This window comes from Micropterus dolomieu, linkage group LG20, assembly GCF_021292245.1.
Source record: "Micropterus dolomieu isolate WLL.071019.BEF.003 ecotype Adirondacks linkage group LG20, ASM2129224v1, whole genome shotgun sequence".
NCBI lineage: Eukaryota > Metazoa > Chordata > Actinopteri > Centrarchiformes > Centrarchidae > Micropterus > Micropterus dolomieu.
Window position 1 is genome coordinate 35,912,296 of NC_060169.1, and position 15,626 is coordinate 35,927,921.

Consider the following 15,626-nt stretch of genomic DNA (forward strand, 5'->3'; position numbering starts at 1 on the left):
GTGGACCTTTTTTCACCAAGCTGCTTGGCAATTTCCCCGTAGCCCTTTCCAGCCTTGTGGAGGTGTACAATTTTGTCTCTAGTGTCTTTGGACAGCTCTTTGGTCTTGGCCATGTTAGTAGTTGGATTCTTACTGATTGTATGGGGTGGACATGTGTCTTTATGCAGCTAACGACCTCAAACAGGTGCATCTAATTTAGGATAATAAATGGAGTGGAGGTGGACATTTTGAAGGCAGACTAACAGGTCTTTGAGAGTCAGAATTCTAGCTGATAGACAGGTGTTCAAATACTTATTTGCAGCTGTATCATACAAATAAATAGTTAAAAAATCATACATTGTGATTTCTGGATTTTTGTTTTTAGATTATGTCTCTCACAGTGGACATGCACCTACGATGACAATTTCAGACCCCTCCATGATTTCTAAGTGGGAGAACTTGCAAAATAGCAGGGTGTTCAAATACTTATTTTCCTCACTGTATGTATATATATGTGTGTGTGTGTGTGTGTGTGTACATAGATACATATACAGAAGTAAGTGCAAAAAGAACAATTTTGAATAATTTTATAGTTAAGTAGTTGGACTCTGGTCCAATACATACTTAATTTAAGATCTGCACTCCATGTTTCATACCTTGACAATGCCCATGTGTTCATTTAAATTTTGTAACAACCTTTTGTATAAAGAAGATAATCCAGTTTATAATAAAACAATCAGTAGTTACAACTCTACACACAACATTATCCAAAGTTGATTCAGCTGGTTCAGACACTCAACCAACCCCTCCACAGAATATCTCTTCATTGTATTCAGGTTTTTAGTTATGCATTAAAAAGTGCCTATCCCAGCTGTCTCAGTTTTGCCTCAAGCTATTTCTTACCTCTATTGTGGGCATTTCAAAATCTGACAAAAAAATTGAGAACTATGCCGAACACTCATTCACACTTTAGCAAGTCCTTGGATGGTGGTTAAAGCTGAATGCTTCCTAAGGCGTTCTGAAATATTTTTGTTGTTGTTTCCATGATCCTATAGATCTGAGTGTGTTACATTTGGGTCCACAGAGTTTGACTGGGGTTTTGGAGACTGGTCCACATGCAGCGCTTCTTGTGGGAACACAGGGACTTGGCTGCAGAGGATTCACTGTGTCACTCTGGATGGAAGGGAAGTTCAGCCCAGAATGTGTCAGCACATACCAAAACCCTTCACCTTCCCAGTTCCCTGCAACAGACAGGACTGCCCTCCCAGGTACACTTAAATGCAGATGTCATGATGTCGTGTATTTCTGGGAGATCATCAAATTAGGTCAGACACAGTGCCAGCTCCTGGCACAGGGAGTATGGGAGAATAAGAAATAATGGAAATAAAGTAAAATAAAAAAATTCAGTGAAAAAACAATGCAGTTTTATGTTAGACTGAGGAAGCGTAATGTCCATGTTCATTTATATACTCACTTATGTTACTGCCTGTTCAGACCACAAATGCAAGCACTGCGGGTTATTTTGCACATTCAGACATCCCTAAAACAACAATTAGGAGTTTTGCCTCTTTCACTTTATGGGTGCGTTCATTCTAAGTTTAGCTCCAAATAGAGTTGTAGCCTATCTGGCAAAACTGTTGTGTCCAACCTGTCTGGTTATCTGACTGCTCATTTAATCAAACTTTATTTGTATGGCACCTTAAATACAAGTTAGTGTAGTTCACAGATCACTGACAAGCCAATAGGACAGAGGTGTCAACCATAATAAGCCAAATACCCTAATCTTAGGTAATAATAGATAAAAGCCAGACTAAAAACTAGTCTAACTAGACTAATAGAATAACAACAAATAAATAGATTACAATTTTATAACATAAATACAATAAAATAAGAGAATGAAATGAAGTAAATGTCTTTAAACCATTCTTAATCAAAAGCCAGGCTGAAGAGGTAGTTTTAAAGTTTATGTTTTAAGATTTAAACACTTCCAGCTATACTCGGGGCATATAAGCTAAAAGACGCCTCACCAAAGGGTTTAGTCCTGCATTTTGAAACAACTAACATGTGACAGAGAACCAGAGGGGCTATACCGGTTCATACACTGAGCATGTGAGATATACACCAATCAGCCATTACATTTTGACCACCGACAGGTGAAGTGAATAACACTGACTATCTCGTTACACCTGTCAGTGGGTGGGATATAGTAGGCAGCAAGTGAACATTTTGTCCGCAAAGTTGATGTGTTGGAAGGAAAAATGGGTAAGCGTAAGGATTTGAGCAAAGGGCCAAATTGGGATGGGTAGACGACTGGGCCAGAGCATCTCCAAAACTGCAGCTCTTGTGGGGTGTTCCTGGTCTGCAGTGGTCAGTAGTATCAAAAGTGGTCCAAGAAAGGAAAAGCTATGAACCGGCGACAGGGTCACGGTAGGTCAAGACTCATTAATGCATGTGGGGGAGCAAAGGTTGGCCCACCTGGTCCGATCCAACAGACGAGCTACTGAAGGTCAAATTACTGAATAAGTTAATGCTGGTTCTGATAGAAAGGTGTCAGAACACACAGTGCATCGCAGTTTGTTGCATCTGGGGCTTCACAGTCACAGATCAGTCAGGGTGCTCATGCTGACTCCTTCCTTTTCACTGCCAATAGAGCGTACAATGGGCACGTGAGCTTGAGAACTGGACCATGGAGCAATAGAAGGTGGCCTTGTCTGATGGATCACATTTTCATTTACACCATGTGGAGGCCAGGTGCATGTGCATCGCTTACCTGGGGAATATGTGGCATCAGAATGTACTATGGGAAGAAAGCAGGCCAGCAGAGGCAGTGTGATGCTTTGGGCTACGTTCTGCTGGAAAATCTTGGTTCCTGCCATTCATGTAGATGTTACTTTGACACGTACCACTTACCCAAGCTTTGTGGTGGTGTGAGAGACCTGGGTTCAAATCCATTGTGAGACACTATTGTGTCCCTGAGCAAGACACTTAACCCCTCTTTGCTCCAGAGGTGTGCGACCTCTGACATATATAGCAATTATAGGTGACTTTGGATAAAAGCGTCAGATAAATGAGTAAATGTAAATGTTTCAGACCATGCACACCCTTTTATTGTTAGAGGGCAGTGGCCGCTTTCATCCGCAATTAATCAGATCAGTAATATCAAGGTGAAATGTCATTAAGGAATGTGGATAGAACAATTCCTTACTAGGCGCTAAACAAACGGTGAAGGGCAGAAAGTTTGATCGTGCATCTTAAATAGGCCTAACTAATACAATTTATGAATACATAAGGAACACTGTAGAGTCCTGACATGCCTCTTTTATACATCCTGGGTGCCAAAAAGGCCGGTGCTTCCCAGCCCATAGCTCCTCTGACAAGCCTCCTCTCTCCTCGAGATGTATTGTAGGAATTAAGACCTCCTCCGAGATGGCGCGCTGAGACCATCCTACACAGGTAGGAGGATGGAGGAGTGAGGAGACCAAGAGGCACAGAATAGAGAAATGAGAAACCAGAGACGCCAGGACAGAGAAGATGAAGCCGCCAAAAGAGAAATCCTTGTTTCCATAGCATCAGTCTAAAGCAACGTCACTTACTTATGACGTGCTGCAGAGCTGAATGCCCTAAACCAACTAGCACGAATGTCCACAGAACCCCTAATTTAAGAACTATTTCAAAACCTTACAGTATCTTTCAGAGAGAGAGAGAAAAATATGAATATCTCTTTTGACCTTATAAAATTCTTATATACAATATTTCTTTATTCATTTAGATGTGTAACAGTTCCACATCTACTGTGTTTTTAATGTTGATTAATAATAATTCATTTATGGTAATTTTGCATTATTATCTGCACAAACGTTCACCACATAAAATGGAATGTGGATTATATTGTAAAATAACAAACAAACTGCTGCTTTGAACACTTTCAAATGAAATAATAATCAATTCAATTATCCCATATATTCTAAAGTCTATCACATTCTATTGCATCTTACTATGTTACATTACTATGTAATGTTTTTTTTATATTATCTGTACACATGTGGAGGCGCTGCATTTAGGTTATATTTCACACCACTAATAAAAGATTTGTGCGTAGGACACACCTGCGTTTTCTCACTCTAAGCTCCTCCAGAAGCCTCTCTCCTCGTCCTCATCTCCTCAAGCTTCGTTTAAGGGGTTGGATGATGGCGGATGAGGAATGGCACCAAGGGAAGGCGGAAACATAAGGAAACACAAGGGAAAACACTGGGGCACTATTGTGTCAGCAGGTCTCAGTTCATTTATCATACAAGCAGCAAGACTGACTTCTCTTACAGTATTTTCGAATGGTATTATTGTGCATATGTCCTTGATATGACAAACCGAATCAAACATTTTTATTTAGTAAATACCCATATTCAGCAGATATTTCATTTGGGATATGGTGTATTGATATCTGTTAGGTCAAGGTGCCAGCCAGGCTAAAGCTAGCATGTGTGCACAGAATATACAATAAAGATGCAATCAAACAGAATTGCATTACAGTGACTGATTTACATTTTGCAAGTCTACATACTTGGGAAAAACTCTTTTACTCACTGACTTTAATGACTTTAAACACAGAGAGGGTAGGCTGCTAATGAATTCACGAAGAGCAGCGAGGTCACAACAGAAGTGTAACTTTCAGCAGAATCTTCTCAGCCTCAGCCCCCTGCTGTTTCCAGCTCTGCCAGCCCGCCTTTGCCCAACAGTCAGCCCCCCCCCCCCCCCCCCCCCCCCCCCCCCCCCCCCCCCCCCCCCCCCCCCCCCCCCCCCCCCCCCCCCCCCCCCACCCCCCACCCCCACCCCCACCCCACCCCGCTTCCCTTCACAGTGTCAGCTTCACTCACTAATGCAACACACATTACACACTATTAGCTCGAAGCACTGTGGTACTCAGGCACAAGAACACTAAATTGTCAGTTACATTTTTTTTTATTATTGTAGAACCCTCTTCAAACTGAGACGTTTGAAGAGGGAGAGGTTGCAGAGTATTGACAGTGTGGATTGTGGATGGAGTTTGGTTGCTTTGTGAAAAGCACTGTCTTATCGTCTGACTCACAGCAGGAGGTAGCTTTCTCTGGGATACTGCATAGTGTGTATTTTCAGGCTATCACCAAGCACACTGTAATACCAGGCTTTGTTGCTGACCTTTTACTGTCCACACCAAGATAAGAGCCCCACACATAGCCAAGGATGTAGTCATCAATGGGGAGTGCAGGGCAGGCTGTGTGTTCAGTGCATGGAATGAAGGGGAGAAAGCGTTTTTGTATAGCATAATAGAGTGTGAGTTCTCTTATACAGTATATGTATCCAAAGTTTTAAATAAAGTCTTTGTATAGTATAGCCTCAGTAATCTTTAAGGTGCATAGAATAGTTCAATGCTATTATAACCGAGCGTCCTGGGTTTGCTGAACTGTAGAAACTTAATAAGAAAACAATAAACGAGACGATAAGTCAAATCTTCTGAATTTAAGATATGCCATTTGCTTTGCCGTAACACATATCTTAAAATGGTAAATACTGCTGAAAAGACAGAAGTCTAAGCTTTACGATAGGCGTACAGTCATAAATGTGCACAGAACATATGAGGCTGATGGGTCCAGTATGCGAGATTAGCTGCGGACACACACACGTATGATCCCCTCCAGGATTTGGCCCCTGGATGTATAAAGAAGAACTGGATACAGGATTGGAGATGGGGCTCTTATATTTCCTATGAAAGTTGGTCAGTAGCGCAGGAAGCCAAAAAAGCACATCCCGCTGTAAAGCAATCACCCAGGATGAATATGTGCACACCAGAGACTTCTGCCACCCGAGCGGGCTAACTTCCGGTCTAGCCCGCTGCTAACTTGAATGGGGATAAAATGATTTAATTGTGCTGCTCTTTGAAACTTAAGGGAGGGTAAAGGACAGGCAGGCAGAGAAACAGCAGGGGAAGCAGAGAGACAGGCAGGCCAAGGGATTACTGGGGGAACAGACAGAACACATGTTACAAAATACCAGACAAGGACAGAAACCCATGTAAACAGACAAACACCCACCAACTAAAAAACAGGGATCATAAGAGACAAAACCTAAACAAGAACACAGAACTAGAACACAGAGGCAGGGAGTAGAAAACAACATTAACTGGGCAAGGCAGAACTGAAACTAGGATTAGACAGAACACCAGACAATTACAGAGTAAGACAGGAACTAAGGCAAGCACAGATCAAAGCCAAAAGACAGGTAACAGTAAATAAACTAACACTGGGCAGACTGAACAAGACAGGACAGAACACCGTAACACAGACCTTAATGACAGATAGAAAACTGACAAATAAATACACTCACAGAGAAACTCAGGATAGGATTGTGACAGTTACAGTAACAAGACTAAATGTGTTACTTCTACTCCTGCCTTACAACCTGTCTAGTGTGAAGTAGGTATGATTAACAGTTGTTTTTGGAAATGAGTGGTTGCATATCATTGTTTCTTTTATTATTCATAAGCAGAGACCTCCCATTTTACAACGTAAAATGCTTCATATCATCATTTCAGATGGTCGGTGTCAAAGTGGTCAAAGTGCTCGGCCTCGTGTGGCAGTGGCTGGAAACAGAGGCAGGTCTCCTGTCAGCAGCTGGATGCCAGAGGTATAGTGAGGACCCTGACAGCGGCTGGCTGCAAGAGGATGAGCCAGCCCACAGACACAGAGCAGTGCACCGCCAATAACTGTCCAACCTGGATAACCAGTCCATGGGGAAAGGTACATTCAAACACTGAATTAAACATTTGTTCATGTGACACACTGTAGAAATTGTATGGTTAAGTGTAAACTCTGTGTTGATCAATTTCAGTGTTCAGGGAGGTGTGTAGGCTCCACCACCAGTGTACAGAAGAGATCTGTCATCTGCCAACATGCCAATGGCTCCTCATACACAGACTGTGATCTGAGGGACAGGTATACACATACACTCAAACACAATGAAAATACTATTACTGTAAATCAGGTCTACATTCTCACAAAGCTGGTAATCAAATTACTCTGTAACTCTGTAGAACTGTGCATACATGTAGGAATTACTGTGTTATATGCAGGCCACTTTGTTAGGTGCACCTGTGAAATCTTATGCAGCCTAACCATAAACCACCCCATTTATAAACATGAGGGGGAAAAATATTAGTAACACAGTTCAAGACCACCAGCTTTAAACATAGACTTGAATTAATGCCTCTCAGAATCTACAGAAAGTAGACTGAATGACTGAATGTGTAGCAAGACAAAACTAAAACTGCTCTCTTTCAGGCCTGCGTCAGTACGCAACTGTTCCTCGGACCTGTGTGACGTCCATTGGCGTCCCGGTGCGTGGCGGGCCTGCACGGTGGTCTGTGGCAGCGGCTTTCAGTCCCGCAAGGTGGACTGTGTTCACAGCAGGAGTGGCAGGACTCTAGCTGACCAGCACTGTGCCTGGCTCCAACGGCCCTCCACCTGGCAGTACTGCAACATTACCATCTGTGGGAGTAAGTCTTTGTACGTGTGTCTGTGATACCATTACAAGGAACCTTCAGCAGCAGTATGCCCCTTTACCCATAGCTTTTGAGATATTGAAATCTGGCATTTTTTATTGTTGAAGAAAGTATATAGCCATTAGTTTATTAGTGAATAGTGTACCCTTTAAAAAGCTGTAAGAAAAAAATAAATGCTAAAATCTTACTGACTGATATTCATTAAACACAAGTAAATAATAATTTATTACAGGAAACTTTTGCATGTTTGGCTGACTTGCTATCCGCAAACTAAAAAAGCTTTATATGTTACACTACCAATTCATTAGAATGTATTAATTGGAAGTGTTCCAATTCATCTGTCTCTATTTTCTGTATTACTGGGGTAGATTACCATCAGCCAAGGTAGGCAACTGCCTTGGACCCCCAACTAAGATGACCCCTAATAGCTATAGAAACACTAGAAAGTGAATATTTAATACATATAACAATATCACAATCACAATTCTAAATGATATACATACTCATTGACTTACAGCACACCTTTTTGATTATAAGCGATCAATATTATTCAACAATGGATTAAAGAACATGGCTGCTAAATTGCTTAGTTAACAGAGCTTAATGTTGTGAGTGTTCCACAAGAAAAAACAAGAGGGAAAATCAAGTTTTCTTTGCAAACCCCATGAAGTTAATCTTGTTTTGTTGCACGTTCTGAAACCACTATCAGCACCAGGGTTTACCAATGTTTTTTCTGTAGCATTGACTCAGTCAGATGATGGTTTCAGCGCCCCAGGCTGGCACGTCCTAAAAGTATATAACATTGTTGTTTATATTTTACTCTTGGATCAAATCCTACATCAACATGAAGCAACATCTTTTAATGTTATAGCAAGTCGATGTGGAGCTAATTCTAATTACCTTATATACACCTAGATTGCCTCTGAAATGTACTCGAGTACAAATATCAAGTCCAGTTACCATACCACTACTTGAGCAAATGTACTTAATTACCTTTCACCACTGGCTGGTCCAATGAGCAGTTCATCTGGGGGAAGCAGAAGGAAAACCATGGTTGCATCCAGGGCACTCAGTTACCTCCTTAATATCAATAACACTTGCCTTTAATTAGTCCTAAATTATACAGTCCATTCCAAGAAGAAAAGGAAATGACAATGAAAATATCATATTTTTTCTAATGTTTGACAAACTAAGGGAGCTGTAAAATAACACTGACAACAATATGATTACTGACAACGATGAAATGCTTTTATTCTTTGCTGAGTGGAGTGCTTTTATTCCCATGCAGGTGAATGCAGGGACACAAACCAGTACTGTAGTGCGGTGAAGAGACTGAAGCTGTGCCACCTGGATCCGTACAAACAGAGTTGCTGTGGGTCATGTTTACAGGGCAATGACTCCACCTAGTGGCAGTGTTACAGTTATAACCCCACTACTTTTTGTTAAATAGATGGACTACATGAGATGAATGACTGAGCGACGACTGAAAGGACATTATTTGTGAGTGGATGCATAGATGCATATATGTAAGCTGGGCAAGCTTCTGTCCAATTATTTCACTTCCTAAAAGGAAACTGAACGCAGCCTCAAAAGGCTGGAAGTATGAGGGGGCTTTATTTTCTGATTTGGACCCAACCTCCCAAAACGAAGTGTTCACTGTGTGGATCAAAAGGAATTTTTTTGACTTACCTGCAAAAAACTGAACGTTTAGTTTCAAGGGACATTTAAAATAGGCTGCCAGGCCAAAACAGAATATAATGATGTTGTTTATGGTAGAGCGCATACCTCATACTTTATCAGATTTGAGATATCAGCCAGTCATGCCATCCACTGCTGATATAAGTGAGGTTCATCAGATCAGCCTAGAAAACGTGCAGTCATACTTTTCTTTCTTTAATTGTTTCTTTATTTATTTGTGTAATTGTTCAAAAGTGATTTATCTAAAAATATTAAAGGGAAGTTCCGCTTTATTATAACTTAAGTAATTTTCATAGTTTTGACCATTACACTGAAAGTGTTATTTTCAGTGATAGAAATGATGGTGCAAAAATAAGTTGTAATACCCGAAACTGTTCTTTAATGTATTGTTTACTTTCCCTACCATTAAATAAGTACAGTATGTCATCTTGCTTTAACAAGCTGCTAACCCTGAGAATTTCTTTAGTGTGAGTTCCAGTGTCCCACGTGTTTTAGTGTCCCCTTGTCACGTCCCCATGTCCTTGTTCGAAGGCTTTTCCAACCTAATAAGTGTAAAGGTTTGGTTGTACTGAATTCTTGTTCTTCTTTGACATGAAAATGATCAAGATTAAAAAATACTGACACAAAACATCAGCACAAAACCCACTGTTGGTGACTTCAGTCTAGAATATTGTATTGGCCTTCAAAATATTGATTTGGCCGATTCAGCAAAACTCCAGATAGTGTGCAGTGCTGATGTTTTTGAAATGATCTATTTCTACTCTATTTGTGAGGCAGTTACAGGCTGGTCAGGTTAGGGAAAAGTAGTGGTTATCAGTTAAAGGATAAGCAACTTAAATACCTGATTAAGGTTTGGGAAAGATCATGGCTGCTTCAGGGTTAGGGTTAGGTTACTCTCCATTGACAAGGAAGTTTGGAATAGGAAGCGAAGGCACAGGTCAGCACATGTCACTCAAGAGTCCGCACACCGTGTGAACCCTCATTCAGCCAGGAGGAGCCCCAAACCACAAAGTGGCAGGGAAGTAGAGAAGAGAGAGAGAGAGGAGAAGGAGAACCCAGACATTAGGAGAATCCTGGAGACAGTGCAAAAGCAGCGGTCAAGGGATTAAGGGCCAAAAAAACAATCCAAGATCCAAAGGTGCAAAGATGTTTTGTGAGGAAGATGTTTAAGATGATGGTCAAGGGGATAGAATCAAAGGTGTCCCAGGGAGGGATTAGCCGTTACCATGAAGATTGGAAGGATAAGGTATTATTGGAGTTAGGGGTTAGGGTCACAAACTGCATGAAAGTCAGATCTGCTACACGTCTATCCACCACCCCCACTACAACACCCTTACTTAACTACATTAAAGGACAGAATGCTTCTTGCATTGGCACTGAACGTGGGCACAATTATGTGCTGCAGAATCATCCAGTATGAACATAATTCCTGGGGATACTGGGCTGGTGAAACCCTTATGTGGAGAGAATGCAGCAGTGGAGGTCTTGTGTGTAATATATAATAGCAATGTCAGGTCATGTATGTGTTTATAAAACAGAATTTGGGATTGAAATTAACTTAAAGACCATTGACTTGTGTGAAGGTACTGGGTTGTGATTGTAGTTACAATACATGTCACTGATGAGGAAAAGAGCTGCTGCTATTGGTGGAGGTTCGGTTGTGAAAGCATCACTCTATGATTCTCAACCATGGCAGTACAAAAGGTTTTGTAAAATAATTTTGATATTACAAATGAAGAACAGCCGGCGCTGGAATGAGAGGCACCAGCACACCAATGATTTTGACTGAATTGTCTATTCATGTTACCTTTGTGTTGGTTATCATAGCGATGTGCTGCATTTTAAAATGTCTTGTATATACTGTGTGTTCTAAGTGCAATATCGTATATTGGGTGTATGTAGATTGTGTGAGACTTTTATTTTCTTACTCATTCATGGTTATGGTGTCTTTTTAAAATATAAAGCATGTGTATTTGTAGACTGGGTGGTATGTTTACTACCACTCGCTTGGTTTTATTTGCATGTGTTTAAGCGCAATCTCCAATGTTTTGTAGCTCCATTGTGAAATGCCGCCAGGCAACAAGCATTCTTCAGTGTTTTTCCCTGGCTTCTGAAACAGTATATCTGATGTGGTGACATTACACTGTGTGTGGTTTTGCAGCTTGACTGAGAGAACATGAGGTAGTACAACAAATCATTAACGTGCTATAGATAACACAAAAGAATAAAGACAGTTTGATCACTTCATAAATGTGGACCTAGTTTTTACCTTCAAGGTACCTTGACCCTCAAACAACCTTGCTCTGGCTCTAAAGGTAAAAGATAAGGGTTTCCTAAAATTGTAAAAGTTTGAAACAAGCATGCACAAGCATGATTTTATGACAGTACAACTAACCCATCATCACCTAAAATGTAAATCACACAAGCATGATGTGGATCTAGAGCTGAAGGTTTACTGATTGTGTCAAGTGGTTCAAATTTTAAAATAAAATATACATGTATTTGTGTATCAAAACAAATCTTAACTCAAGGTGTACTTGCTTTTTTTCCTGAGCCTTCACCCACATCTCATAGTCTTCCTTAGCACATGGCGCTTGGCAATGTTATGCTAGTAAGTGGACCTTGAGGGTTTTTTTTCTCAAACCACTGTTTCCAGTATCCTGTATCTGTGTATATTCACATATTCTAGAATTTTGGGTGAGGGGGTAGCTAAGCTCCTTTTTAGTAGTTTTTTTTTTTGACAAAACAACGCTGGACATTATTATTCAGAGTATTTTTACATGTTTAAAAGTAAATTCTGAAATTGTTGTTTTACTCAAAGTCAGAGCCAATGAATAATATCATTTTAATCTCTCTGTTTACAGCACCGAGGTAGGTCCGGGACATTTTAAGCATAACTTAGTACAGACTGAAACCAGGGGGAAACTCCTTGCCTAGCTCCCACAGAAGTGAAGAAAATACATTCCATACTTTCTGATTCATTGGCACCCCACCCCACCTCTTCCTGTACGTCAGATCAACCAACCAAAATGACAATGTGCTATAAAACATCATAGTTACTATCAGGAGGAAAACTTTGTGGTGTCACAAGTGCTGCTTATGGTTGAAAACCTGATCAACACAGACAAACACTATGGAATACCATACAAAACATCACAGGAAAGCATCAGGAAGGCTTGGTTGCAGGAGACAAGGACCAAGAAAAATATGGGATAAAATCTTGCAACAATAAAAATAGAGCCTACCTCAGAGTGTCATGATATTCATCATGCACAGTGCAAAACATCTGTTGATGTTTACAAACCTAAATGACATAACATATTAAAACAACTGATAGTCTAAACATTGTGGACGCTTTGTGAGGAAGAATTAAGTCAAAGATCTAAATGTGTAGTTACATCAGTCAGGTACACCACATAGAAACAGAGAGGTTAAAACGTCTCCCAGAAGAGAAATGACTTGGTATGAGGACTTTTTTTTACTCATTATGATAATATCAGGACCATACTTTTTAGTCATTTCTGATGAGTTCTACTGGATGGATGCAGAGGCTAAGGTGCCAGCTGCTCACCAGAAACAGAAACTCATTCACACACACTGACACACCGATGGACCAGCCATCGGGGGCTATTTGGGGTGCAGTGTCTTGCGAAGGCAGATTTTATTCTTTGACCTTGGGGAGGAGACATGTTATGTTGCTTTGTGACAAATACTTCACTTCTCCGACAGTGTTTTGTGTTTTAGAAGTCCCTGTGAGATGCGTACAGGGTTGCGGGGAGATGGGAGTGTACACTGTATAAAAGATTACTCAACAGTGCATGAAAAAGTGAATAGATGCAGCATACAGCAAATGACAAAGCTGCATTACTGTATTATATGATTATTGGATATCACCTCTTAGTTCTCTTGTGAAAAAGTGACTTTGTGCTTTTAGGACACTATAAAGTGGTGGTTCCAAACTATTGGACTCCTTAAAATTATGCTATATAATATGTATTTACAAGCACTTATCAATGGTTACATACAGCATGCGATACCACATTCTTCAATAACATAATTTACAGGAATGAAGAGGGGAAAAAATATAAAGCAGAAATATGTTACTTTTTGTGGCAGAAGCCAAACATTTCATGTACTTTCTATGTTTTTGACAGTAAAAATATTGACTCAGTTTGTGCCAGGAGATAATCCACAACAAGGTGGCTCCAAAGCAGGAGCCTCCACCTCCCATTATGTTGAGTATGGAACTGATTAATACTTTTTAATGGTATCAAACACCAACATCGCACAGATTTCCACAACTTTTTAAACACTTTCTCCCATTTGGTAACCTATCAACCACCGTGCATCCATAGCTGCGTGTAAAAAAAAAAACGCTTTTGTCAGCGAATGCATACTTTGTTAATAGCACAAGGTTTCTATTTACAAACTGTACGCTGAATTAAAAGGTGTTGTGAATGAATTACACATAAATGTGTCTTATCTAGTTGTATCTGTCAAGAACAAGCTGTCGCCTTGTGGCCCGTTTTTAATATGTGCCCTGAATGCAGCACCAATGTTAGCAAATGGGTGTGGTTAACGTGCTTCATCAACTTCCGGGACAACAACGTGAGTTAAGAATGTCCACATGTCTGTGAAATGTGTGCTTACTTTCACAATAATGTTGTTTTTAAGTCTACATGGCAGCGTAGCACATGCTAGCGGTGTTGTGTTGAGAGTTTAGAAGCCATGTTGATTCTGATTCTTGTTTCTGTGAGAGATTTGAATTAGGATAGCCACAGTGTTAGCAGAGATTACCCGTTAACGCTGCAATTCGCAGGCACGTTACTCCATGTCCAGTCTAGTTTTACCCTTTTATGTTGACTGCACTCTTACGTTAAAGTCCGTGTTTTGAGTCCACTCACTGTTTAAACATTATCGTCCTGACAGACCGCTCTGCCGACGCTAACGTTATTAGCTTTAACCTTAACGTTAGCCAGTAACGTTAAAGCGAGCAAAGCCTGACCTGCACTGTAACATAACATGTAACATAACAGTGTCATTGTACTATTATTCCACACTATCACGTCAGTGTCACTTCATGGTCTTTATGGTCATAAGTAACAAATCAGCAGGTTGAAGCAGGTGACCAGCTGTACGTTGAGTGTTGTCATTTGTTTTAGGTGCTCGCCATGGGACTCTCCAGCTTGGAAAAGATCATTGCACTGCAGAGAAACCCTGCCAACATCAGAAACCTGTGTATTCTGGCACATGTTGACCACGGTGAGTCGACACGCTGACATTAAACATTATTGTCGCAGAGACTAGCCCTGATTGTGTGTCTGTACAGATCATGCCAACGTTAAACCAAATTCCATTTAAAATTTCATCAACTTAATACAGGTGCTGGTCATATAATTAGAATATCATCAAAAAGTTGATTTATTTCAGTAATTCCATTCAAAAACTGAAAGAGTCGATCAGTCTGTGGCACTGCTCAGGTGTTATGAGAGCCCAGGTTGCTCTGATAGTGGCCTTCAGCTCTTCTGCATTGTTGGGTCTGGCGTATCGCATCTTCCTCTTCACAATACACCATAGATTTTCTATAGGGGTAAGGTCAGGCCAGTTTACTGGCCAATTAAGAACAGGGATACCATGGTCCTAAAACCAGGTACTGGTAGCTTTGGCATTATGTGCAGGTGCCAAGTCCTGTTGGAAAATGAAATCTGCATCTCCATAAAGTTGGTCAGCAGCAGGAAGCATGAAGTGCTCTAAAACTTCCTGGTAGACGGCTGCGTTGACCTTGGACCTCAGAAAACACAGTGGACCAACACCAGCAGATGACATGGCACCTCAAACCATCACTGACTGTGGAAACTTTACACTGGACTTCAAGCAACGTGGATTCTGTGCCTCTGCTCTCCTCCTCCAGACTCTGTGACCTTGATTTCCAAAGGAAATGCAAAATTTACTTTCATCAGGGAACATAACTTTGGACCACTCAGCAGCAGTCCAGTCCTTTTTGTCTTTAGCCCAGGCGAGACGCTTCTGACGCTGTGTCTTGTTCAAGAGTGGCTTGACACAAGGAATGCGACAGCTGAAACCCATGTCTTGCATACGTCTGTGCGTGGTGGTTCTTGAAGCACTGACTCCAGCTGCAGTCCACTCTTTGTGAATCTCCCCCACATTTTTGAATGGGTTTTGTTTCACAATCCTCTCCAGGGTGCGGTTATCCCTATTGCTTGTACACTTTTTTCTACCACATCTTTTCCTTCCCTTCGCCTCTCTATTAATGTGCTTGGACACAGAGCTCTGTGAACAGCCAGCCTCTTTAGCAATGACCTTTTGTGTCTTGCCCTCCTTGTGCAAGGTGTCAGTGGTCGTCTTTTGGACAGCTGTCAAGTCAGCAGTCTTCCCCATGATTGTGTAGCCTACAGAA

At 41.0% G+C, this 15,626-nt stretch overlaps 2 protein-coding genes across 4 annotated transcripts in view; both read left to right on the plus strand.

Moving 5' to 3' along the window:
• Positions 1-11,727, plus strand: part of LOC123959290 (ADAMTS-like protein 3) — a 12,959-nt gene extending 1,232 nt beyond the window's left edge. The window contains exons 2-6 of the mRNA XM_046033244.1: positions 1,064-1,247; positions 6,545-6,749; positions 6,841-6,944; positions 7,290-7,504; positions 8,799-11,727. Coding sequence (XP_045889200.1) covers positions 1,064-1,247; positions 6,545-6,749; positions 6,841-6,944; positions 7,290-7,504; positions 8,799-8,917 — 827 coding nt within the window. The 3' untranslated portion in view covers positions 8,918-11,727. The remainder of the gene's footprint in view (positions 1-1,063; positions 1,248-6,544; positions 6,750-6,840; positions 6,945-7,289; positions 7,505-8,798) is intronic.
• A 2,036-nt stretch (positions 11,728-13,763) lies between these two features.
• Positions 13,764-15,626, plus strand: part of efl1 (elongation factor like GTPase 1) — a 33,854-nt gene continuing 31,991 nt past the window's right edge. Inside the window, exons 1-2 of one of the 3 annotated variants that reach the window (XM_046033204.1) lie at positions 13,764-13,816; positions 14,371-14,470. In XM_046033204.1, the coding sequence (XP_045889160.1) occupies positions 14,380-14,470 (91 nt within the window). In that variant the 5' untranslated portion in view covers positions 13,764-13,816; positions 14,371-14,379. The other 2 variants (XM_046033205.1, XM_046033206.1) reach the window with 2 other exon arrangements.